Source organism: Panulirus ornatus, chromosome 4, assembly GCF_036320965.1.
Source record: "Panulirus ornatus isolate Po-2019 chromosome 4, ASM3632096v1, whole genome shotgun sequence".
NCBI classification, from domain to species: domain Eukaryota; kingdom Metazoa; phylum Arthropoda; class Malacostraca; order Decapoda; family Palinuridae; genus Panulirus; species Panulirus ornatus.
Window position 1 is genome coordinate 17,068,531 of NC_092227.1, and position 25,015 is coordinate 17,093,545.

General features: G+C 43.8%; 1 protein-coding gene across 1 annotated transcript in view; it reads right to left on the bottom strand.

Moving 5' to 3' along the window:
• Positions 1–4,015: 4,015 nt before the first annotated feature.
• Positions 4,016–25,015, bottom strand: part of LOC139765876 (trehalose transporter 1-like protein) — an 82,814-nt gene continuing 61,814 nt past the window's right edge. The window contains exons 6-9 of the mRNA XM_071693750.1: positions 20,135–20,248; positions 11,625–11,786; positions 10,651–10,792; positions 4,016–8,547 (exon numbers count right to left, since the gene is read on the bottom strand). Coding sequence (XP_071549851.1) covers positions 8,176–8,547; positions 10,651–10,792; positions 11,625–11,786; positions 20,135–20,248 — 790 coding nt within the window. The 3' untranslated portion in view covers positions 4,016–8,175. The remainder of the gene's footprint in view (positions 8,548–10,650; positions 10,793–11,624; positions 11,787–20,134; positions 20,249–25,015) is intronic.

Sequence of the window (25,015 nt, forward strand, 5' to 3'; positions counted from 1 at the left end):
GAGGATGTATGTGTCAGAGATGGAGGGAACGAGGAGAAGTGGGAGACGAAATTGGAGGTGGAAAGATGGAGTGAAAAAGATTTTGAGCGATCGGGGCCTGAACATGCAGGAGGGTGAAAGGCGTGCAAGGAATAGAGTGCATTGGAACGATTTGGTATACCGGGGTCGACGTGCTGTCAGTGGATTGAACCAGGGCATGTGAGGCGTCTGGGGTAAACCATGGAAAGTTCTGTGAGGCCTGGATGTGGAAAGGGAGCTGTGGTTTCGGGGCATTATTACATGACAGCTAGAGACTGAGTGTGAACGAATGGGGCCTTTGTTGTTTTTTTCCTAGCGCTACCTCGCGCAGATAAGGGGGGAGGGGGTTGTTATTTCATGTGTGGTGGGGTGGCGATGGGAATGAATAAAGACAGGCAGTATGAATCATGTACGTGTTTATATATATATATATATATATATATATATATATATATATATATATATATATATATATATATATATATATATGTGTGTGTGTGTGTGTGTGTGTGTGTGTGTGTGTGTGTGTGTGTATACGTCGAGATGTATGGGTATGTATATTTGCTTGTGTGGACGTGTACGTATATACATGTGTGTGTGGGTGGGTTGGGCCATTCTTTCGTCTGTTTTCTTGCGCTACCTCGCTAACGCGGGAGACAGCGACAAAGTAAAAATAAAATACACATACACATACATACATATATATATCTTTCTCAGTATGTATACCGTATTGCTCACCGAAGCAAAAGACAAATTTACGAAGAATTAGTGGTGTGCGTTACAGGTTGTCAAGTGTTTTGTGTGAGACAGAGAGATTGCATGTTTGTGGCTCGAAAGCCAGCAGCCCACGTGTGGGCAAGTCAAAAAAGAAAATACAGCTATCTGAGACAGAGTGCTGGTAATATACCTCCGTTGTCGGTGGTGAGGGAGAGAAAATGGGAAGCAAAGAGAAAAGGATGAAAGAAAAAGTAGTATAAATGCACGGAGAGAGAGAGAGAGAGAGAGAGAGAGAGAGAGAGAGAGAGAGAGAGAGAGAGAGAGAGAGAGAGAGAGAGAGGCTACTGCAGGGGGGGACTATCAAGAGGCGTTAAGTACGAAACATAAGTAAATGAGACACATCATAGGCATCAAACAAGTGCCGTAACCTCAACTGTGAACCGTCTCGTTAAAACTGGATTTTGCCGTAATGATGATCATACAAGACTATCAGGCTCTCCTCCCTGCATGATGATAGGTCTGTGTTTCCACAGTTATAGTTGTCCTCCGGTTCAGACAACATGCAGGAACTCCTCAGTGTTAGTATCGTTAACTCTCTTCGTGCAGCAGGTTAATGCCATCGTAGGAGCTGAATCGCTCCTGAGCATCAGTTTGAGCCACTCCTCTCGCCATCATGACCTTGAATTCGGAGCCTAAGTTCTGAGCCACAAATCCCAGGCGGTGGCCACGTGTCTCCGGGTATCCCACCCAGCCATCCACCCACAAGGATGTGTGGCTCAACGCCCTCCACCACAAGACCGGTTCCTTCTGCTGCGTGGCGCCAGCTGCTTCTCCAATCACAAGAGCTGGCTTTGTGGGCGCGGCTCTACGCTTTACTCGCTGATTGGACGAGTCAAGTACAAACCAGATGTTACTGGATAGATAGGAGGTGGGGCTACTTGCGCCTGTGTGTGATTGGTGGAAAGGCATCACGCTGGAGTTTGTCACTGTTTACGTCACAAGCGCTCATTCTTTCTGGAGATGGCCACTAAGCTGTTCTAACCGATTAATCTTTTGTGTAAAGGCGTTTTCTTTTATTAATTGTTTCTTGAACGATATGAGTCGTGCATCGACGCTGTTTGTGAATGATAAGCTTAGAATTTCCGAGGCCGTACCCAGGGTGAGTTGCTGCGTCGCTCCGCCGTTCCTCTGACATCTTTCTCTGCCTCGCTCCCTCCTCTGACTCCTTCATAATATCGTACATCCCTGCTCTAATGTACGCTGGTTACTGCTTTATGCATTACAACTGGCGCTCAGAAAATGTTGTCTTCTTGTACGAGTGCAGTCACTAAGTACACAACATTATTCAGTCGCGTTTTTTGTGCAATATTGTCGTCGTCAGTGACTCATGTACGGCAGATATGTGTGCACCCTGACGGGCCAGGGTGTATGTGATGACTGCGCAGAGTTGGGTTTCACTGGTTTGACTACATTGTCGAGGCCAAGGTAAATATTTCGCTTGGATCACCAACAGCCATCAGTGTTGCACTACCCCAGTCTTTGTCCACGCCACTGTATCTCTATAACTCCGCGACTGTGTCTTAACCCTCTGCCATAATCGTAAAAATTACTTCCATGTCGCTGGAACTGGAGGAATCGTCAAGCGATACTTCTAAGATGGCAAAACACAGAGGGAAATCTAAGACGTAATACATTTTCACCAGATGATGTGAGGCGGGTTGTCTAATCACCTGACGTAGGGTCGTGTTGTCTTCTGGTGGGATACCTTCTTTACCGTTGTTGACGTATATCAGAACCAACGAATTGTTATCAGTCTAGATACTTTAGCTTTCGTGTTCTCAGCAATGCATAGTTCTTTCTTTTATTTCAGTGCGCTGAGTCTGCCTCTGAAAATTGTAGAGCATGTGGAGTTTGCCGATGATGCAAACCTTATAAAGGTTGCAAGTTATTGCAGCTGATCCCGTCACACCATGGTTGATTAAGCTGACTGGGGGGTGCAAGCTTGACCCTGAATTAGAGAACCATCTCTTAATTAGAATCAACAAAATTCACAAGAAAAAAAAAGCTATACACTTTTTTTGTCCGAGAGTGTAGTATATCTTCTCTATTCTCATAACAGTTTAAATCTTGATGTCAGAGTTTAACGAGAAAACAAACACGTCTCCAGATAATCATTAGCTTGTTATAGTATCCATAAACACCGAGTGTTTTTGTTCAGTCTCTTGCACCCTCCCTCTCGCACCGTCTTCTCACACCCCTTTCCCAACAGCTTGTTATCTACACCTGTCTGTGTTTTCACCTTCATTCACAAACCTTTAATTCTTCCAACAGTTTTATGTAGAAAATGACATCTCCCGTCTTTAGAGTTTGTATTCCAAATAGAAGGGCTCTATCACAGCAGTGGCTTTACCCTTCACATCACTCCTTCCATATACGTTCAGTGATGTCTGGTTAACTGGCGACGCCCTACCATGATTTTTGTACCCTGTACACTCCTCTCACCCTACAGCCACCCAAGTACCCGCACACTTCTGACATGAACCCCCTGTAGTCTTTTTTATGTGCATTATCTTTAAGTTCAGAACTGACAACCTAGATATAAACCGACGGGCCCCTTGTTGTCTCTCCTTTTTATGTTCTCCCTCTCACCAACCAGCCTCTCAGTGCAGTTTCAAGAGGGGACTTTCACTCTTCATTCACAAACATATCGTTCCCTGTCCTCTCCTGACGTTTAGCCTGTGTTCGCACGCAATTCTTACTCTTCATTCGAATCACCAACCCCAGATGATTGTGCCAGAAAGCAGGTGTAACGGAGTGAGAGTCGTCACCTCGACCCCACGATCAAGATCTACCCCTTAAGCGCGAGATAGACACATCGGTAGGCTGGGTCTGGTGTATGTGTGTCTTAGGACTAGTGTTTTTAATGATGGTTCCTAGGCTCTCCAGCCACATCACTTTGAGCGTATCATATGCATCATGTTCATACCTATAGACTATGTAAAATATAGACTAATGCAAAATCGAAGGATAAAAATTCCGCAGAACTACATCTTCAGCCATACCACAAGTCAGGCTCTGAACTCGAGAAGAGATGGTCGTATTTTTCTGGCGTATCACTGTGGTAATGGTCAATGACCCGACCACTGCAGTGATGGTGGTGTGGCAACTGTGGTGGTGGTGGTTGAATCCTGGCCATTTGTGGTGGTGATGTCTCACTTGATGGAATTTCCTTAGGGTGTCATTGCTTATTTTAGATGGTCACAGGGTAATCAGAGACAGGTAGTTTATAATGGTTTATTCATAGTCCATTAAAATATATAACAATCGTAATACAAAAGGCCATTTCTTGTCACATCAACATGTGAGTTATGGTGGCCAACGTGATTCGTTGCCAAATACCTCTGAAAAACAGATTCAGACACACATTCATCAAGATAACAAAAGAGGCGTTATCCACATAACACTAAATGGAATAATTTTTTCTTTGTAGGAGAAAATTGCATAGGAAAAGAGTGAACAGATAATCGCATGGGGATGTATATATATTTTTACCGTCGACCATCGTCTTGACATAAGAGATGGTAAACTGTATCAAATTCTCCAACAGTCACGAACATATAAACAAAACCATGAGTGAACATGCCTCCAGGCTCTAATAAACTATACCTAATGTAAACTATAATCCTGTTATATACACTCATATTTGTACTGTTGAGGAAGAGTCTTAATGCCTCTCTTCTGAACAAGACCAGAGAGGTGGAGGTCGAGGGGGCTGGTAGACGTTGGGAAGGTTCTGTCACTTACATTTAGAGCGACTTACTAACCCAGTGTGTCACTTGAGTTTGCAGGATCATCTCACCGGCGTTACCGCCGCACATGACCGATCACCTCCCGTCATTGTAAACTAACATACATGATGACGTTGAATCACTGCGCCTCTCTGACATTTGATTCTGGATCCAGAATCAGGACATCTGTAGACTTGATTCAGCGTTTCATGTCAAAGTATTATGAATCTGGAAGACACATTATATCTCACTGCAATAAGTATGTATACCTTTGATTTCGAGTCCTAATTCATAATTCGAGTTTAGGATCAAATATGTTGACATTTCCAAATCTGGACAGCACACAATGCGCCTGTGCGTTGGTGTAAAAAAAAAAAAGATGTATGAGCATTCTGTGCCTCCACCACAAGGTAGACCACGCAATGCTCGGTAAGCTGCTGCGTCACATGATTATTGTGTGGCCGTTGGCAACTCAAAGATGAGCCTTTTTGTTAACTATTTCTTTCCCTGCACCTCGAAGCTTTGGAACTCCCTACCCCTCTCATGTCTCTCCCAGTAACTAAGACCTGGCACATTCTAAAAGACAGGTTTTACATTCCCCCCAAAGTCGTCAATACTTTCTCTTGTCTCTTTTTTTTCCCTTTCATTAACCCTTCTATATTTCAGTTAAGGCTCAGCCTCGATGTAGACTCTTTTTGTCCTTGACTGGAGTCTCCAACGTAAAAAAAAAACAGGCATCACCAGCAATCCGGAAAGAGTTGCCAACTCTAACCAAATCCCACTACGGGTCTGAAATTGACTCATAAAGAGAAAAACACTACCCACTCGAGCCTATGATAAAGTAATATGTTCCAATCTCTCAAACCGATGTTGTCATCAAACCTGAATCGTAGATTAGATCTTTGAAAATCCAATGCCAAGTATTATAATTTCTCGCACACTTTAACACGTAATGGTTGGTTGGCATGTTTGTCTTCATAGGAAATTATTGACGTAGACTTTGCAAGTTGAATGAATTGGTTCGTGGCTCAGTGAGGGATTGCACAGGATCGAAAAACAAGACGACATATGAAAAACGTCCAAGATTATTCTTGAATGGTGTTTCTACACAGTTAAACACGAGGATGTTGCAGAGCTCAAAAAAAAATGAGGGTGGTAGGCGGTGTCTGCGTCTCACCAACTATTTTGATCCGTTTTTTCTCATCATATATATATGGCACAGATGTCATAACGGTTAATGCTCATGTTGCTGTTTTTCACGCAGAAACTATGGGAAGCGGCAGCCAGTTGTGTCCAGGCCTTATTGGGTGGTACACTCTCAAGGCTCAGGGGAGCCGTGGCCGAAATGATACCTATAGAACATGTGTGGCTGACGGGAAGGGATGGCTGAATAGACCTGGTAATGGACTTAATGAGGTGGCAACATTTTTATTCTATTCTACTGAGAGAGAGGCAGAAGAAAATCCACCCTAGACATGTTAACAATGCTCCACACTACGACGAGTGATCGTTGTAGATATGGAATAGATGTTTACAAGGAAAATGATTGCGGCACCCGTAGAAAACCCACAAGTCTTGGGTAGTAGACTTTGCAATGCTCATTATTCATATAAAGATAAAAAAAAAAGTAATCTCCCTCCACTAAAACAATGAGTCATGTTGCCAGCAGGAGTTGAGCGAGTTAGAAAACGAGTCGGATCGGACGCCAGGTTTTTTGTTTCCCCCCAAACTTGAGGACGTCTAAGCAGTCAACATTTGAGCTCTGGTTGAAGCTTACCGTTAGTGCAGACCACAGGTGGTAGCTGACGACTCACTGACTAACACTGTGGCAAAGTAGCAGTCACCAGGTATACCATGTATGGCGGTATGGATTTAAAGAAACATTAAAGGCGTTACCATTACAGCTAAATAATTCAACAGTTCATTAGTGATTATCTTGTGCCAACGGTTGGCATGATTTGGCTTTGGCTCCACCTCTCGATTCATCTTTTTACTCGACAAGTTTGTTATCTGTCGTGGCCCTATGGACAGAGCCTTGCCCGTGACTACAGCAGATGGTCACAGGCGGTCATCTTTAGGTTGAGGTATGAGAGAGTTCGCAGGCAGGGTTCTCTCTCTCTCTCTCTCTCTCTGCCTCTCTTAGATCATACGTTATATATATGTATATGCAATAAATATAAAACTTTTGAAATGAAATACTATTTACAAATGTTCTCCGGTAAGACGACCGGGTACAGGGTCTCGCAGAAGTCTCGTCCTTATGGAAGCCACCGTCAGACGCAGCAAGATGACTGTCATCGACACAGCAAGGTGACTGGCATCACCTTGCTGTGTCTAGGTCACAGCAAGGTGACTGGCGGCACCTTGCTCCGTGAAGGTCACAACAAGGTGACAGGCAGCGCCTTGCTGTGTCTAGGTCACAGTAAGGTGACCGGAAGCACCTTTGCTGAGGCTGGGTTATAAGTCTCGTCCGGGGTCGTCGGAGAGCTTCAGAGGTTATCACAGAACGTCATCAGTAAAACCAAAGGAAGATCACAGGGACATCATTACTTCTGGGCTGAAGCAGCCTCTCTCATGTTTACTCTCCTACAGAGCTACTCGGTATGAAGTACTGTGAACACACAGACTAATGAAGAGATTAACCCGTTTTCATGGAAATGTAGGGAAGAAGATAATTCCTCTAGGGTACTATAAGGAACGGAACATTAATGTTGAAAAATCATATAACTCAACGGGAGGAAAGACATGATACATTATGTGAGAGAGCAACGCTTCAAGAATGACATCAAAATAGAAAAATTCTACCTGTAACTAATACGAAGTTATTTCTGCGAAATTATGCGGTCAGAGCCCCTTACAGACAGACAGACGGCGGTCTGTGATCAACTGACTTTCAGAACACATCCCTCAGTTTGTAACCTGCATTACGTACTTGGACTCTGGAAACTTACAGGGCTCCTGTTTACCTTTAAGCATTGTTGTTAAATCACTAAGCATATTCCCAAGTTTCGCTACATATTTGTGCGTACATATTACTTACGGAACGGACTTAAATCTAGATAAATATACAACACTTACACTGTAACAGATGTGCATTGTCTTTATGTAACACAGAAAATTAGCAAAGACGATGAACATCTGCTGGATAGCTCTTACAAAATGTCGCAGCCTATTTGGGGCCACGCTTACACACACACACACACACACACACCACTCACACACGCGCATACACATACATTTACTCACAAGAAACAGTAAACAATGACATTTTCATTAACTTTACACTAGCGACACTACAAGGTCTTGGAATGGGTACCATCGAGGGGACTTTGTCCTCACGTGTGGCTGCGTCACTGGCCACGTCTCTCGTAAGCATCAGTGTGTTGCCACTTACCTCGCCACAGTCCTCCTTTGTAATCTTAATCAACGTAACAGGTTAGCGGCTGTGTGTGCCGGCACGTAATGCCTCTTCGTGAGTGTTCAAAGCCAAAACCCTGATATAAAATGAAATTTTCTCCAGATATTCTGCGGCTTGCCTTTAGTGTTACACGAAGAAAATCTTGTATAACTTCGAGGCTCTTTGATTATCTTAACTCCTCACATCAGCCCGAGTTTGGTAGGAACAGGATATCCCTCATACAGTGCAATGAAATTATAACATCTGGTCTTTGGTGAGTGACATTTCCACGTCTGATGCCTTCTTTGGAGTAAAGAACTTTTCGATTTCTTCCAGCGTTTTCCCCCGCGTCTCCGGTAGGTAAATGCCCAGCGCCACGCCGGAGAGGCTGAAGATGGCGTACATACAGAAGACGATGTAGGTGTTCATGAGGTCCGTCAGAAGGGGGAATGTAAGACCAATGACGAAGGCGAAGAGAGAGTAAGCGGTGACAGCCACCCCATTACCAATGGTTCGCACCGCCAGTGGGATCAGCTCTCCAGACAGCAGCCAAGGGATGGGGCCGTAACCCAGCTCGTTGAAGAAGACATAGATGAGGAGCGACGCCAGCGGCATCAGTCCCAACCCCTGTAGAGGAACACGACAATACAGACTGGGGCCCCCTCACTGGGTGAGAAAATATTTATACGGAAAATATGTGAGAGACAGATGCAAGACTTGCAAGCCTTTGTTTTGCTATTACAACGTCTTGTCCTCTTTAAGCACACACACCCACACACACACACACACACACACACACACACACACACACACACACACACACACACACACACACACACACACAACAGGTAGGAAAAGCAAGAAATGCCTTCGTTGGATAGAAGATTACCTAAGTTGGAGGGAACAAAGGACGCAAGTCAGAGGCGCCTTCTCCAAATGGGTGGAGGTGACCAGCGGAATGCCACAAGGTTCGGCTCTGGGACCATTACTCTTCTAGGTCTACATTAATGACTCTCCTGAAGGTTTGGTATCCTACCTGAGTATGTTTGCTCATGTTGCAAAGTCCATAATGAAAGTGAGAAATGAGGACGATTGCATCACATTGCAAAGGGACTTAACCAGACTTCAAAGTTGTTTTGAAACGTGGCTGATGAAGATCAACTTGAGCAAATGTAAAGTAATGGAGATGGAACTAAGCGAAAGACGGCGTGATATAATTATAACCTAGTAGGAAATAGGTTGTAAGGTTGGGTATGGGAGGGACTTGGGAGTAAACTTTGTCCCTGACCTGTCTCCACAGTCCCATATTAGGAGAGTAGCTGAGGAGAAAAACTGTTTGCTAGCAAATACCAGAATAGCTTTCAGGTATTTGGATTAGGAAAGATATAGCGAACTATATTCATTTTCTAGATAAGGCCAAATCTAGAATGTGTTTCTCAGGTTTGGTCGCCACAACTAAAGCACAAAGAATTCATAGAAAAAGGCCAAGAGGAGGGCATCAAAGAGGGTACCAGAATTAAATGAGGTAAGCTACAGAGAATGTACCCTCTCTGGGAGAGAGAAGACTGAGAGGTGACCTGATCACAACATTAAAGCTTTTAGAAAAGGTCGACGGAGTGGACAGTGGACGATACCTTGTGGGATGAAGGGACAAAGCAACCAGATATTATAACATGTAATTAGTAGATAAGTAGAACATATTGAATGAAGTCGGAATATGCTTACCATACATAAATTCAAAAGTTTGTATGATAGTACAGTGTTCAAGAAATGAAGCCCCACTCCCTGTCCGTATAGGACACATGGGTAACTACACATACATACACACACACACACACACACACACACACACACACACACAAAACCCGCTCCAGAGAAGAGCTTCATGGATTGCAAGCTTATATTATATGCAGAGTGTGAAAAGGACCCTGAATGATCGTTGGATTTCAAGTCTGACTGTGCCAGTTCGCAGGAATTTAGCAACAGTTGATTATGGGAAGATCCTAGTTTTCCGTTCGAATGTCCAGAGTCTTGCCAACCTCGGTAAAGAAAAACTTAAGAGATTGAACATTCAAAGGAGATCATGCAGTACATTATATAAGTGGCTGACATACGGAGAGTGAGTGAGTGAATTGCCGGGAGTAATTACGGCGATGAAAAAGGAAAGGGAAAGAACTTGTAGTTATAATCAAGACGTGAGGAGACGTCAGGTTATGGTTCAGCAAATTAAAGACAAGGCAGTTTTCAGCGGGTTGATCACCAAACGTGGTATATCACAGGAGGATTGGGAGAAAAATATTAATAGTGTCAGAACGCAAATAACCGGAGTCTCCAAATAAGGCAAGAGGACTGAATGAGAAATTCAAAAGTGTTTTCACACTTGAGGAGACTAGCATATAACACCAGTGAGATGGAACGGGGTGGAAGCTTTAGAAAGCATTGAGATATCTACGTAGAAAAGACTTATGGTCCTGAAGGCTTATGGTCCTGACGAAAGTTTACCATGTGTTCTGAACATGTTCGTAGATATACTAAACAAGTCTCTTGAAATACTGTTTGAGATGTCGCTGGAGATGGGCACAGTGATAAAGGAGTGGTAAAGATCAAACCTTACCTCTCTCTCTCTCTCTCTCTCTCTCTCTCTCTCTCTCTCTCTCTCTCTCTCTCTCTCTCTCTCTCTCTCTCTCTCTCAAAACCCGGTGCCTGCTTGCCTTTCCTCCAGATACTCACATCAGCTGAGCCGGCGTCCTTGAGATAAAAGAAGGCGCCGATGGAGACCATGCCGACGCAGGATCCGATGGATGAGATGATAAGGAGTGGCTTGCGGCCTGTCCGGTCCAGGAGCACGGCACTGACCAGCGTCGACGCAAACCTGCGGCCGTCATCATCACTTGGTTAAAGCTCTGTGTAGGTCTCGATTACTCGGAAATATTTACCCATATGAAATATTCATCTTTACCAGAATTTGATGAAGGAATATCCATTTCTGTGATCACTGTCGTAGAAAATACATTGCATGTAATATTCAGGTCGTCTGCAAATATTGTAACGGATGGTTGCTACCATACGAGGCTCACCTGTACACCCTACCGTACCAGATGATGATTGGAACAGATGGTACACTCTCCATGTACTGTACACGTTGGCATGACGGCTAACATAGTGCCACTTCCCCACATACCTTATAGAGTGACAGTTGATTGAAACCCCTTCCCCACACCACCTCCACATCCACGACACCAATGCTAGTTAACACGTTACAGGTACTCCCGTAGACATATTATACCACACTACCATACCTTACAGAGTGACAGTTGATTGAAACCCCTTCCCCACACCACCTCCACATCAATGACACCAATTCTAGTTAACACGTTACAGGTCCTCCCATAGCCATATTATACCACACTACCATACACGTTCCTCACAAAACCTTTGCCACACCAGGGACTACATTATATCATATTCCGATACGTACTGTATCAGGATAAAAAGAAAGCACACATCCCCATACATTCTGTATCATCCCATCTGATGTACACCTTCTCCAAGCATATACTGTACCATGCCAATAAACACGGTATGCATCCTTGCACATTCACATTGTACCATGCCATCTGATACAGGGTACATTCCCCAGGGGCAGGTACTGCACAACACTAGCTAATAAGGTCTGAGGAATTAAGGGTAAGCGCGTTATTTACCTGACAAGACCAACGATAATGGTGGCGGTGTTAGAGTCCACGTTGGTGTTGGCTTCGTTGAAAATGTCGACGGTGTAAGCTGTGACCACCGCAAACCCACTGAACTGGCCGCACATGAATACCAGGAACACGATCAGCACCGGCTTCCAGTTCTGAGCCTTTCTGTAAGGTGGAAACATGTGTGGCAATGAATAGAAAGCATTCATGGTGAGTAGGATGATCCTAAGCTGACTTTTATACTCCACAGTGGCCAACACTCGTGTACGTATCGTCTGATTAAGATATGAACACCCGTGAGAAAAAAGATATATACTATCTATTCCTTCCTGAAATATTCTAATTTAGTGAACTGGGAGGTGGCACAGTATAGAGAGCCAGATGGGTCAAGCCCTCAGTCAGTCTGCTATGTAGGTCTCACAAATGAGACGCAAGGGGATAATTTCTAAATATATCGGCAGTCACACTTATAGAGCTGCCTTGTAAGTAGCTGTAGATTTAGTGTGTTAAGGGTCGCCTTATAACAGTGTGTTCAGTTGTACCACCCTTATACTATAACCCAAAATGAGAGACATGAAGAACCATTTTGCTGGTGCAGGAGAAATGGCTGGTGGCCTCACCGGCGAGACCAGGAAGACACGAGACTTACTCTGGTGATGCAGTCAGGCGTCCATATTATGACGCCTGGAATATGGGTAGTGGTAGTCACGGCTTTACATGCTGTAGCTGTTTATGTTCTTATTATTATTCGTCTCCTTCTTCTTCTTCTTCTTCTTCTTCATCTTTTCTTCTTCTTCTTCTTCTTCTTTTTCTTCTTCATCCTCTTCTTGAAACTGGAGAGGCATGATGCAATGAACTAGCCACGCTACGCGGACAAGCAACTGAACGTAGTGTAAGTTGGTGATGCAACGAAATGAAAGTTCACTCAAGATACATGCTTGTCTGAGCAGACCACACTGGTTGTTATAGCGTGTCTTGCTCACCAGCCGCCACATCGTCTCTCACAACGTTCCTCACATCAGAGAGTTTGACGCGGAATCTAGGGTGACAGTCGCATTCTTGGGTCAAGAGATATTAAAACCTTAACTGGGCGCTGACGAGGCATAGAGAGTGTGGCACTGAGGAGAGTGCAGATATGATCCTGATGGAGGAACACGCCGATGGTGTTCGATGCGACACCGACTGATCAATTATTGTGAATAATGAAAGCAAAAGAGTACAGAGAAAATACTTTTCCCTGGGTTTGCCTCCACCGTCAACGGTTCATTTTTAAGGCACATGAAATAAGGAGAGGAGTAGGGAGTGGGAGGGGCAGACTTGAGGATATCTGGGGCAATCCCGGATGATGAGGACATCATAGGTACATGATATTAAGGTGACAGGAGGGTAAAGCTTGCCGAGAATCAGTTTTAAGTGGCGGAGACAACGGACGGGTGTGTGTGTGTGTGTGTGGAGTGCCAATAACAGCAGCTGTGTTAAAAAAGAACGTTTCACAACCTCCACATCTCAGCCTCCACAGCTCACAACCTCCACACCTTACAACCTTCACATCTCAGCCTCCACGCCTAACAACCACCAAACCTCACCCTCCACGCCTCATAAACTCCACACCTCACAATCTTCACACCTAAGCCCCCATGCCTCACAACCTCCACATCTCTGCCTAAGTGGTGAGTTTACTGGACGGATATGAGTGAGGGTCTTATGCATCCTGTATACAGTGGTAGTTGTGTTTACTACAGCAGCTGTGTTACCCTTATATCCATTCATTATGATTCAGTATGACAGTGTCTCGACGTATGGTTCTTAACGTCCTTGTCCGCATAGTATTACGTGTGACGCAGCACCGCTCAATGGTATAGTCGTCTGGGAATCGCTGGCACATGGTCGCTCGCCGTCGGCTCAGCAGTTTATTCAGCTACGTGTCATGGTGGTCGGGGTCTGTCATGGGTAAGAGGAACGGGACAGGAGAGCCAGACTTATCCATGTGAGAGCCCCGACCCTCCCTATGCAGGCTACCCCCTTGTTAAGTTATTTAACCCGTGATTTGCTCACACCCTAACGGCACAAGTGTATAAATAGGGCGTGGAGACGCTGGTCCCCTCTCTCCCCGTCTGCTGCGCACCCGCTGCTTCTGCCACACGTGCTTCGGTTTGCAGTGAGGTCATGGTTACTATCATGTCACCGAGATCTGCTGTCTGATTGTGATTAGTTCTCTTCGATGGTTCACGTAACCGTCCCTCGCCACCAGAGCCACTTGTGATGGAACATGTGGGAGGTGCGAGGTGCTGGGTTGGGGAGGCCCGTGATCCCTGGTGAGGGAGACGTGTTCTCCAAAGTTTGGATAAGAGTGAGGGAAGTGTAGTATACTGCGGGATGGAATTGGGTGGAGGCATTTGGTTGCCGGCTGGGAGGAGGAGGTATGAGGTCGATGGCGGGGGCGAGGGAGAGATGTACAGTGTCGAGTTGACGGCGTAACAAGCGAGTCATAAAAGACGTAAGAACGTGTGGCGATATGCGCAGAAAGGCCACCAGCTGTGCTACATGGAGGTGTTCCCTCCTAACGCCTCACCCACCACCTGCCTCACCATGAACAACCCACCAACTGCCCCACCATCAACAACCCACCATCTGCCACACTTACCCCAAACACACCACTGACGCCCACACTTCCTCTCTCTCTCTCTCCCCCGGGTTGCCCGACATTCCTCCAGACGTGCCCCAGCAGCCACCGACCAAATCTGAGTGTATCTGAAATCTATCTGTTGATTTCATCCCTTAATATGTCTTTAACGGATGAGATGAGATGATAATACTGCCGTATTATCTCTGGTTGTCCTCGGGATAGAGAGGACAAGTTTCATTCCTAACCCAAGACTCGAACCAAGGTACTTCAATGTCAAGACAGCTGTCTCATCCTTAAAAAAAAAGAAAAAAAAAATTAAAAAATCTGATCTTTTTCCGTCCAAGGCGTTTTTTCCCCACATATTGGAACACTTGATTACATTGAAGCCTTCCGTCTCCCTTTATCCTTTGATATATTTTCTTAGAACGTTCTAACGGGCATATGACGGTGTGAGCAACACACTGAACTTTTTCACTCAAGTCAGGAGTCTTATTCTGAGCAGATCTGCCGCAGCAGAGCATGGGGATGTCTTGGCTAGATAGGGCGGAAGTCTTGTTTGTTTTCTTTCTGCTTGTACATTTACTCGTGTCTTCTGAACTGAACTTGTTCATTCCGCCTTACAAATACTTGTATCCTCTATTTGTAGCATGGTTATCACACACCTGATACATGATTAAAATGAACAAGTAATGCTTGAGTTTCATCTACAAGTATTATGCTTCGGTGATTCATGGGAAACTGTCCTTCATTTTCACCATTTTTGTTTCTATAAAAGTTCGGTTTACATGTCATAGATTTGTCGAACTTGCTTATACATGGGCTATGAGTACCCATGAATATTCATAAACATCTTTTACAAAAAGGTTGATAGCATATTTCGTTTTTGAGTGAGGAATTTGGAAACTTCCTCTCGGAGCGATCATAGCCAAGCGTTAGCGATCCTGCCTGCCTCACAGAAGGTCCTGGGTTCGAATCCTGGCAGTTGAAGGATGTTATGTGTTCTATGAAAGTAAGCTTTCATATGCACTATATTCGTGTTCATACACTTCAGCGTTTGAGCAGTTGGGCTCTGTAAAATGTTAGCCGCTGGTAATGTGAGGCTGATGGGATTTGACTGGTTTAGACTCCGTTGCCCTTGGATGTGAGACGAAGGGTATTCGATTATAGTCATTCCCCTATTAGGGGCAATCATAGCCTAGCGGTAGTGATCCCGCCTACCACGCATAAGGTCTTGGGTTCGAATCCTGGCTGTTTGAGGATATATATATATATATATATATATATATATATATATATATATATATATATATATATATATATATATATATATATATATATATATCCCTGGGGATAGGGGATTAAGAATACTTCCCACGTATTCCCTGCGTGTCGTTGAAGGCGACTAAAAGGGGAGGGAGCGGGGGGCTGGAAATCCTCCCCTCTCGTTTTTTTTTTTTTAATTTTCCAAAAGAAGGAACAGAGGGGGCCAGTTGAGGATATTCCAAAAAAGGCCCAGTCCTCTGTTCTTAGCGCTACCTCGCTAACGCGGGAAATGGCGAATAGTTTAAAAGAAAGAAAAATATATATATATATATATATATATATATATATATATATATATATACACTCGATGTCCATTTCCCGCCTTAGCGAGGTAGCGGCAGGAACAGATGAACAGAAGCCACCCACATCCATACTTTACCTGTCATGTGTAATGCACCGAAACCACTGCTCCCTAACCACAACCAAGCCCCACAGACGTTCTCATAGTTTCACAGCCCTAGTTCAGTTAACTGACTGCGTCGGCCCCTGGATACCACATCGTTCCAAATCATTCTAACCCGTCTACGACTTTCACCTGCATGCATATTCAGGCCCCAATCTCTAATTTTTTTTATACTATCCTTACATCTCAAATTTGGTCTCGCCGTTTTCCTTGTTCCTTCCACTTCTGACATATATCCTTTTTGTCAACCTATCCTCATTCATTTTCTCCATATGTCCACACCATTTCAGCACACCCTTCTTCAGCTCTCTCATACACACTTTTTTTTCTTTATCACCACACCTCTCTCTTACTCTTTCATTACTTACTCGATCAAACCACCTCGCCCCACATATTATCCTCAAAAATTTTCACTTTCAACACACCTACCCTCCTCCGCGCAGTCTTATCTATATGATGATGATGATGTGACTACTATACTTTCAAACATTTTTACTTATCTTTGTCCTCCCTGATAACGATTTCTCTCTCCATAAATTCTTAATTGTTCTCAGAACTTTCGTCCCCTCACCCAGCCGATGATTCGCTACCTCTAAAATGGTATCATTCGCTGCATGTCCACTCTAAAGTATCTAGAACGCTTTAGTTTGCCCAATATTTCTCCAATTCAGACTCCCCCCATCTCCACCCGCTCCTACCTTTTTAAACCTAGTAACGTTCCTTTCATTCACATTTACCCTTAATTTCCTCCTTTCACACACTTTTCCAAACAAAGTCACTAACTTCTGCAGTCTCACACTCGAATCTGCCACCAGTGCTGTATCCTCGGCATACAATAACTGATTTCCCAGATCCTCTCATCCCTTACCGACTGCATACTCGCCCCTCTCTATGACTCTCGCATTTACCTCCCTCGCTGCTTCATCCCTAAACAAGATAAACAACCATGGTGACATCACACAATCCTGCCACAGACCAGCCTTTACTTTGAATCATTCACTCCCCCTTCTCCCTGCTCGTACACGTGCCTTACACCCTTGATGAAAACTTCTCTCTGCTTCTTGCAGCTTTCCTTCAACACCAAATATTCTTAAATCCTTCCACAAGGCATTTCTATCAACCCTATCATATGCTTTCTCCAGATTGATAAATGCCACATACAAATCCATCCGTTCTTTATTTTTTTCTCACACATCTCCAAAGCAGACTGTTGATCCACACATCCTCTAACACTTCTGAAACCAATCTTATGCTCTGTACATGCCTGCAGCCTTCACTTTCTTTATCACTACCCTCCCATACAACGTATCAGGTACACTTAACAAACTTATACTACTGTAGTTTGAACAGCTGCCTTTATCCCCAAACCTTTGTACTGTTGCACTATACATGCATACCGCCAAATCTCAGGCACCTAACCATGATCAGTTCCATACGTATACTGAAAATCCTAACTTGCCAATTGTTAACAAAACACTCAATCCTTTTCTTAGTGAACTCGCAATGTCATCCACTCCAGTTGCCTTGCCATATATCATTCTACGCAAGGTTTTCACGAACACTTCTCTCTTCACCAAACTATTCTCCAGTACTCTCTAATTTCGTATGCCACCCCAACCCAAACACCCTACATCTGCCACCCTATCATCAAACACATTCAACATTCTCTCAAAATACTCACTCCATCTCCTCCTCACTTTTGCCCCCTTCACCGATGTTCCTATTTGTTCTCTTGCTTTTCGCGCATTATTGACCTTGTTGCAGAACATCTTAATCTTCCTAAAGTTGACTAATGCTTGTTCACCACAACTTTCATTTGCCTTCTTTTCAACCCCAGCGCCTTCCTTTTGACTTCTTGCCGCTTTCTCTTATGCATCCCCAAATTCTTCCATGTAAGTACGACCTAGCCGCCTCTTTTCTTTCTCTCGCACAAGCAACTTTATTTCTTCATCCCACCACTCATGACCCTTTCTAATTTGCCCTCCTCTCACCTTTCTCATGTCACATGCATCTCTTGCACATGCCATCACTACTTTCCCAAATATCTCCCATTCCTCATGCACTCTCCTCGGTTCATTTACTCTCACTTTTTGTCATTCTACATTCAGTCTCTCTGGATATTTCTTTACGCAAGTCTCTTTTCGAAGCTCACTTACTTTCACCATTCTGATCTCACCGATATTGTCTCCTCTTTTCATAAAACTGCAAATCTTCACCCTTGCCTCTACCAGATAGTGACCAGAGAACCCACCAGCCGCCCCTCTCAGTACATTTACATCCAAAAGTCTCTCGTTTGCACGCCTATCAATTATTATGTAATCCGGAAATACCCGTTAACCATCTCTCCTGCTCACACATGTATACTTGTGTATTTCACTCTTTTTACACCAGGTATTCATAATCGCCTGTCCTTTTGCAACACGCAACTCCACAAGCTGTTCACCATTCCCATTCATAATACTGAAAACCCTCATTCAGCTGCTTTCAAAACACTTGCCTCTCATGATCTTTCATCTCATGGCCAGGTGCATAAGTACTATGAAAATCACCCAAGTCTCCTACCATTATCGTTCTTACCCCCGTTAGTCTAGAATTCACTTCCTTACACTCTTTCACTAATTCCCACAATCCTGCTTCAGGAGTGGTGCTACTCCTTCCGTAGTTGTTCTCCTCTCACCAGCCCTTGTCTTCAATCCTAAGACATTTCCAAAAGATTCTTCACTTTTACCTTGAGCTTTGTTTCACTCAGAGCCAGAACATCCAGGTTTCTCTCTTCAAACATACTTCTTATCTCTTTTCTCTTCTCATCCTGGTGATGTCCACACACACTTAGACACCCAAGCCTGTGTCTTCGAGGAGGATGAGGACTCCCTGCTTGGCTCCTTCCTTTGTTCGTCTTTTATTAATTGAAATATAAGAAGGGGAGGGTTTCCGGCACTCTACTTCCGCCCCCTTTAGTCGTTTTTTTACGACACGCAGGGAATCTGGAGGTAAAACTCTTTCTCACCTAACCCAGGGATAATTGATATATATATATATATATATATATATATATATATATATATATATATATATATATATATATATATATATATATATATATATATTCTCTCAAAAGGCCCAGTCCTTTGTTCTTAACGCTACCTCGCTGACGCGAGAAATAGCGAATAGTATGAAAGGAAAAAAAAAATATATACATATATTTATATATACACACGCTGATTTGTAAACGTAGGACAGTAAACTAGACCTTGTATAAGGAGGTTCTGATTCGATTGAGGGAATAAGTGAAGAAAACCTCCATCAGCTATCTGAAGATGGTCAGTGGCTTCTGCACCAGACAAAGCTCCCCCACACACTGATGTCTCCATTCAAGAATTTTTTGGCTAAAAGAAAAACTCAGTCCTGTTATCCACAAACCTTCCATATTCACCTGACCTCGACCCATGTGATTTTTTCTTACCCCAAAATTCAAAATGAAGTTGAAAGGTAAACGATTTGATTACATTCCAACCCTCCATGATAATGTGGAAGTGGATCTTGATCAGTTCACAGATGAAGACTTCCATTGGTGCGCTTCCAAAGTAGGAGAAACGTTGGTATACTTACTTATCACCAGAGGGAGATATATTGGAAGGGAACTGCTTATAAATACGTTTTATGTACACTATTCTTTGAAATAAAGTGTAAGGATTAGAACTTTCTGAATGCACTTCGCATGTGTGTGTGTGTGTGTGTGTGTGTGTGTGTGTGTGATTACAAATTGTGATTACTATGTGCGTGTTACAGAAAGAGAGCTTTATACTCGTGTTGCCCCGTCTCTTAACCTTGTATACTTGTATCATGTCTTTACCCCTATGCATGTATGCACATACAACCCCCCCCATCACACACACACACACATCTGACTAAGCCAGATACCCATTCAACGGCCTGCCCCGGGAGGAGGATGAACACCTGAGTTGGGTGTAGTCCTACTGCCACGCCCAGAATTCGAACCCATCAGGGTCCGACCCCGGGCTAGTCCATGCTGTTTCATGGTCAGTAATGCTAATCACTCCATCACAAAGAGGCTCATGTTTGTGGCTGTGTACTTATAAACTGGGTGACGTTGATCGCTGACATGATCACATTGTCCCGGAACGCTTGGCGAAGACTCACCTGAAGAGCTTCAGTTGGTCCCACACGGGGATGTCAGCCCCGTCGGTGTCCATGATGTTGGCGTAGATGACGTCTACCTCCGCCTTCACGTTGTGAGACGCGTTCCTGAAGAACCTGTTGAGACAGCGAGAGACAATGAGAGACTGTGAGACAAGGTGTGGTGGAGGAAGGGATGATGGTGTGGGTGAGAAGTGAGAGAGAAAAACGTGAAACGGAAGGAGTAAGATGTGTTGGGGAGGGGGTGAGGGGAAGCTTTTGGAGAGAGTGAGAAACAATTAGACAAAAGCTCAGAGAGAGAGGGAGAGAGAGAGAGAGAGAGAGAGAGAGAGAGAGAGAGAGAGAGACTTTAGCAGGTTCAGCGAGCGAGGCTGGGAGATAATAAGAGTTAGGAGCAGGACAAAGACGGAGTTAAGGATAAGCATAAAGCCAGGCCAACCTTGGTGTGTGGCAGGCCAACACCAGCACATGGTATTATTCTCACACAAAATATGATGGTTCCACAAGATCAGCGTTTTGTGGTTGTAGTTGTTGTTGTTGTTGTTGTTGTTGTTGTGGGTTTTCTTTACATGACAATGATTTATTTTTTTCACTTTGACATCGCTTTGTTTACAGTGTTTAATTCCGCACATAAAGATGATTAATGATATTCATTAATGTGTGACGTCACCTTCCTAGCCGCCCTTGGGAGTTGCCAAGGCAACAAATGTTTATATCCCAGAACTTTGGCTCAGTCCTGACCACACAGCTGCCAACATTGTTTGAGTGAATTGGCGTAAACAAGCAATAGAGTATTAGATTTATGAGACTCACTATTCCTGTACATTAACCGCTCAAGATCTGCTTCACTGAACTGTTTTGACAGAACTAAGAAAAAATAGAAAGCGATTTGCGGTCCCACAGCAAACCTTAGGGGCATGACCTGTCTTATCGCTCCTGAGGAGTTAACGCTGCCACCTTGTGCCAACTGGTGTAAGTGTCATTTGTAGGTAGACGGACAGCCATCAGCGAACGGAGTCACAATACTGGCTATTCGTTAAGAAATACTTTAAGTTTCAATGCAAACTGGAATTATGATGTTTGAAACCGTATTGTCAGGAAGGGTGCGAGTACGTATTTGAATACGTGGTCCTCAAGGACTAGTCTGAGGGAGACGGGTCACAGGTAGCCTCTGGCCTTAGCATGAGAAACAATAATGTGTAGATCGGCTTTGGTGACTGACCTCGTTACAAGAAGACTGGGCAGCACAATAGACAGTAAGGTTTTAGTATACCCTGTAAGACGTCAGTCGAAATGTACTTTACTGTAAATAAGGTACCCAAACATCTTTCCTCTTTCAACCCAGAAACGATTCTGTCTCAAAACGATTTCTGCTTTAACAATGAGCCCAGTTATTTCCATCACCTTCAGTAATAAGATTGATAATTTTAGAGGACCACGTCACTTCCTGAAGAGGCTGAACTTGTCAATTTTTCCTTTCTTAACCAGGCAAGATATCTGAAGACCACTGTGTAAAACCTGAATAGCATATTTTGTATCCTGTGTTTACATTTGTGAAAGCGTATACTTTCTGTGCTGCGTGTGTGTGTGTGTGTGTGTGTGTGTGTGTGTGTGTGTGTGTTTGTAACATTACCAATTTGTACTGTACGGCAGGGCGAGAGCTACACTCGTAGGGCCCTATCTTTTGAACTTTTTCTACTACTATACAATCTTTTGCATTCCTTTATGCCGTCAACAGTCACAATTTCATCACTCACTTTATTCCCTTCATCCACTCCTCGTACACTTGAATGAAAAGGACTTCTTTGCATGTCTTCTGATGGCCTTTAGTTTTCCGATCTTTGCATCTTTTGTAAAACTGTTCATTGCTGTTGTCCATCAGAGGAAGGCTGTGAGCAGATCTCTCCTTAACTCTTCTCTCTTCCTTGGTGGACAAGTTCAAGGTCTCTAAATTTCCCTGTCACTCACGTCTCTTAATTCTGGCACCGTCTTCATTGCCTCCTTTGGACCTTCTATGTTAGTTCTTTGTGCTTCTTTGAGTTTGGTAAATACATTAGAGTAGCATTTTCTAGTTTTAACCCAATATAGAATGTGAACAGCTTGCTGAACATTTCCTTCTTCATATACTTGAATGAAATTTCAATATTTGCCAGTAGAAAGTTTGTCTTCTTTACCAATCTCCTCAGGTGGGACTCTGGCGACAGGCTTGGGACGATGTTAAACACCCCAAAGTCCGTGTCTAACAGAGATTTCTGCAGTTTATCTCCAGCTAGGTAATAATATACATTAAGGCCTTTTTCCACTGTGCCCTATCATCATTACTTTTCATGTACCTGGGTTGAATTTCATCATCCATGCACTATGCCAACTTTGGAGTTTACTCATGTCTCCAAGTACGTAGATTCATTCCTCCTTGCTTTATACTACCTCATGACCTTGGCATCATCCAGTTCTTCCAGCGAGGCATTCACATAGACCAAGAGGAGCAGTGGTCCCAGGATCGATCCCTGCGGAACGCTATGAATGGCCTCATTTCTAGATGGCTCCTCTGACATGCGTCCTTTGTTCCCATCCACTAAGATAATCTTCCATCAAATGTTCCTACCTGTGTGTGTGTGTGTGTGTGTGTGTTTGTGTGTGTGTGTGTGTGTGTGTGTGTGTGTGTGTTAGTGTGATTCCTATTGTATGTCACAAGGGAAACTCTTATACTTATGTTGCCCCGTCTAATAGCGTTGTACATTGTACCATGTCTCCTCGTGTGACTGCACACAGACACACGCGCACACACACACACACACACACACACACACACACACACACACACACACACACACACACACACGCACGCACGCAAATTATACGGCCTTCTTTTACATGGAAAAGGCATTGTCAGGTAAACATTTACTGTTTATATTTGCCCAAAATTATACATCTTTTGGTCATCTCACTTTGGGAGGTATATAAACGAGGTGTGCCAGAGTTCAGCTGCAAGTTATAGGTGTTGTAGTCATTTCTCTTGTAAGCAGCAACTGTCCCACAGCTACAGGGGTCTTGTTCGCTCCTGTATGGAGTACTGTTCATATATCTAGGGTGTTTTTCGTCTACTTCTGTTTCTAACATTAGACGAATCAGAAATCTACTTACTCCCCGGCTGTCATCTCTTTTTCAGTCTACATTCTCCATCCGTTGCAGTGTTGCTGCACTCTGCTTATTCGAAAGGTAACCAAGATGAGAAGAAAGGATAGATAGTTTTTTTTTTATGTTCAAGGCTCCAGTCACGGACACAAGTCCACAGCAAGGCCGGGCCCTAATAGAAATATAGAGAGCATTATGAAACGGAAAAAGAAAAGACAAGGGAAAGTATTTAGGAATTTTTGAGAAAGTGAAAAACCTGTCTTTTGAAATGTGCCAGGTCATATTTATTGGGGAAGACATGAGAAGGTAGAGAGTTCCAAAGCTTCGTTATTTAGGGAAAGAAGCAGGTACCAGAAAGGCCTACCCTTGGGTTGCTGATGGCCATACAATAATCGTGTGATGCAGCAGCTTGCCGAGTATTGCGTGCTCTAGCTATTGGTGGGGGCACACAAGCAGCCAGCTCTCGGGAGCAAAAACCACAGTAATACCTATAGAAAAGGGAAAGTGAACCAAGACAGCAGCGTAAGGTAAGGGGGTCAAGTTTGGAAGTCAGCCTGGTACAGTTTATAAGGCGGACCGCTTTCGTTTCAACTCGGTCAAGTAAGAATGCATAGCTAGAACCATCCCAGATGTAAGACCAGTACTTCATATAACGACGAATCTGTCCCTTGTATAAACGGAGCAACTGTTCAGAAAAGAAAGTTTCGACATGTAAACAGGACACCCAGCTTCTTAGTGGCAGACTTATCTATTCCTGTTACGTGGGGTTTCTAAGAAAGAGTGAATGTTACAGTAATACCAAGTATGTTCATTGAGTCAAGAGGTGGAATTACATAACCGGCAAAGGAAAGACGAGAGTTGTGAGGAGTTTTCGATAGGGAGAATCTTGATGTTCTGGTTCCTAGTGGAACAAAGTTCAAGGGTAAAGGGGAAGAATGCTTTGGAAATGTTTTAGGAGTAAGTCAGGGTTTTGTGCGAGGGTAAGTGCTAAGAAAGGGGTAGCAATACTGCTGAAGCCGAGCTGTGGGTGTGTGTGAAAGCGTGAGCTCTAGATTGATATAGTTGAAAATGAAATAGGAATGTGAAAGGTGTATGATTATTAGTGCTTATGCACATAACCATGACCTGAAAGATCATGAGAGGGAAGTTTTTTGGGAGCAACTGAGTGAGTGTGTTTTGATGCAAGAGACCGGACATTAGTGATGAGTGATTTAAAAGCGAGGTGACTTATGTGGCAGTTGAGGGTATTATTGGGTGGACATGAGGTATTCAGTCAAGTGAATAGAAATGGTGAACTGTATGTGGAGTTGTGTCCTGGGAAAAAACTGGTTGGTTTGGCATACCAGGAGTAAAAAGAGGTGGTGAGAGCCTTGCATAAGATGAAATGTGGCAAGGCGGCGGAAGTGGATGGTATTGCACTTTAATCTCTTATGAAAGTGGGTGACTCTGTCGTTGATTTGTTAATTAGGATTTTCAATGTATGTATGGATCATGGTAATGTGCCTGAGGATTGGCGAAATATCCATGTATTGCAATTGTGTAAAGGCAAGTGGGATAAAGGTGAGTGTTCAAACTATATAAGTTTTTTGAGCGTGCCTGGTAGGTTGTATGGGAGAGTGGTGATTGAGAGGTAAAAGGCATGTGTAGAGCATCAGACTGGGGAAGAGCATTGTGGTGTCAGTAGTGGCAGAGGAAATGTGCGTTTGAGAGATACCGAGAGAAATAGAATGATTTGTATGCGCCGTTTAT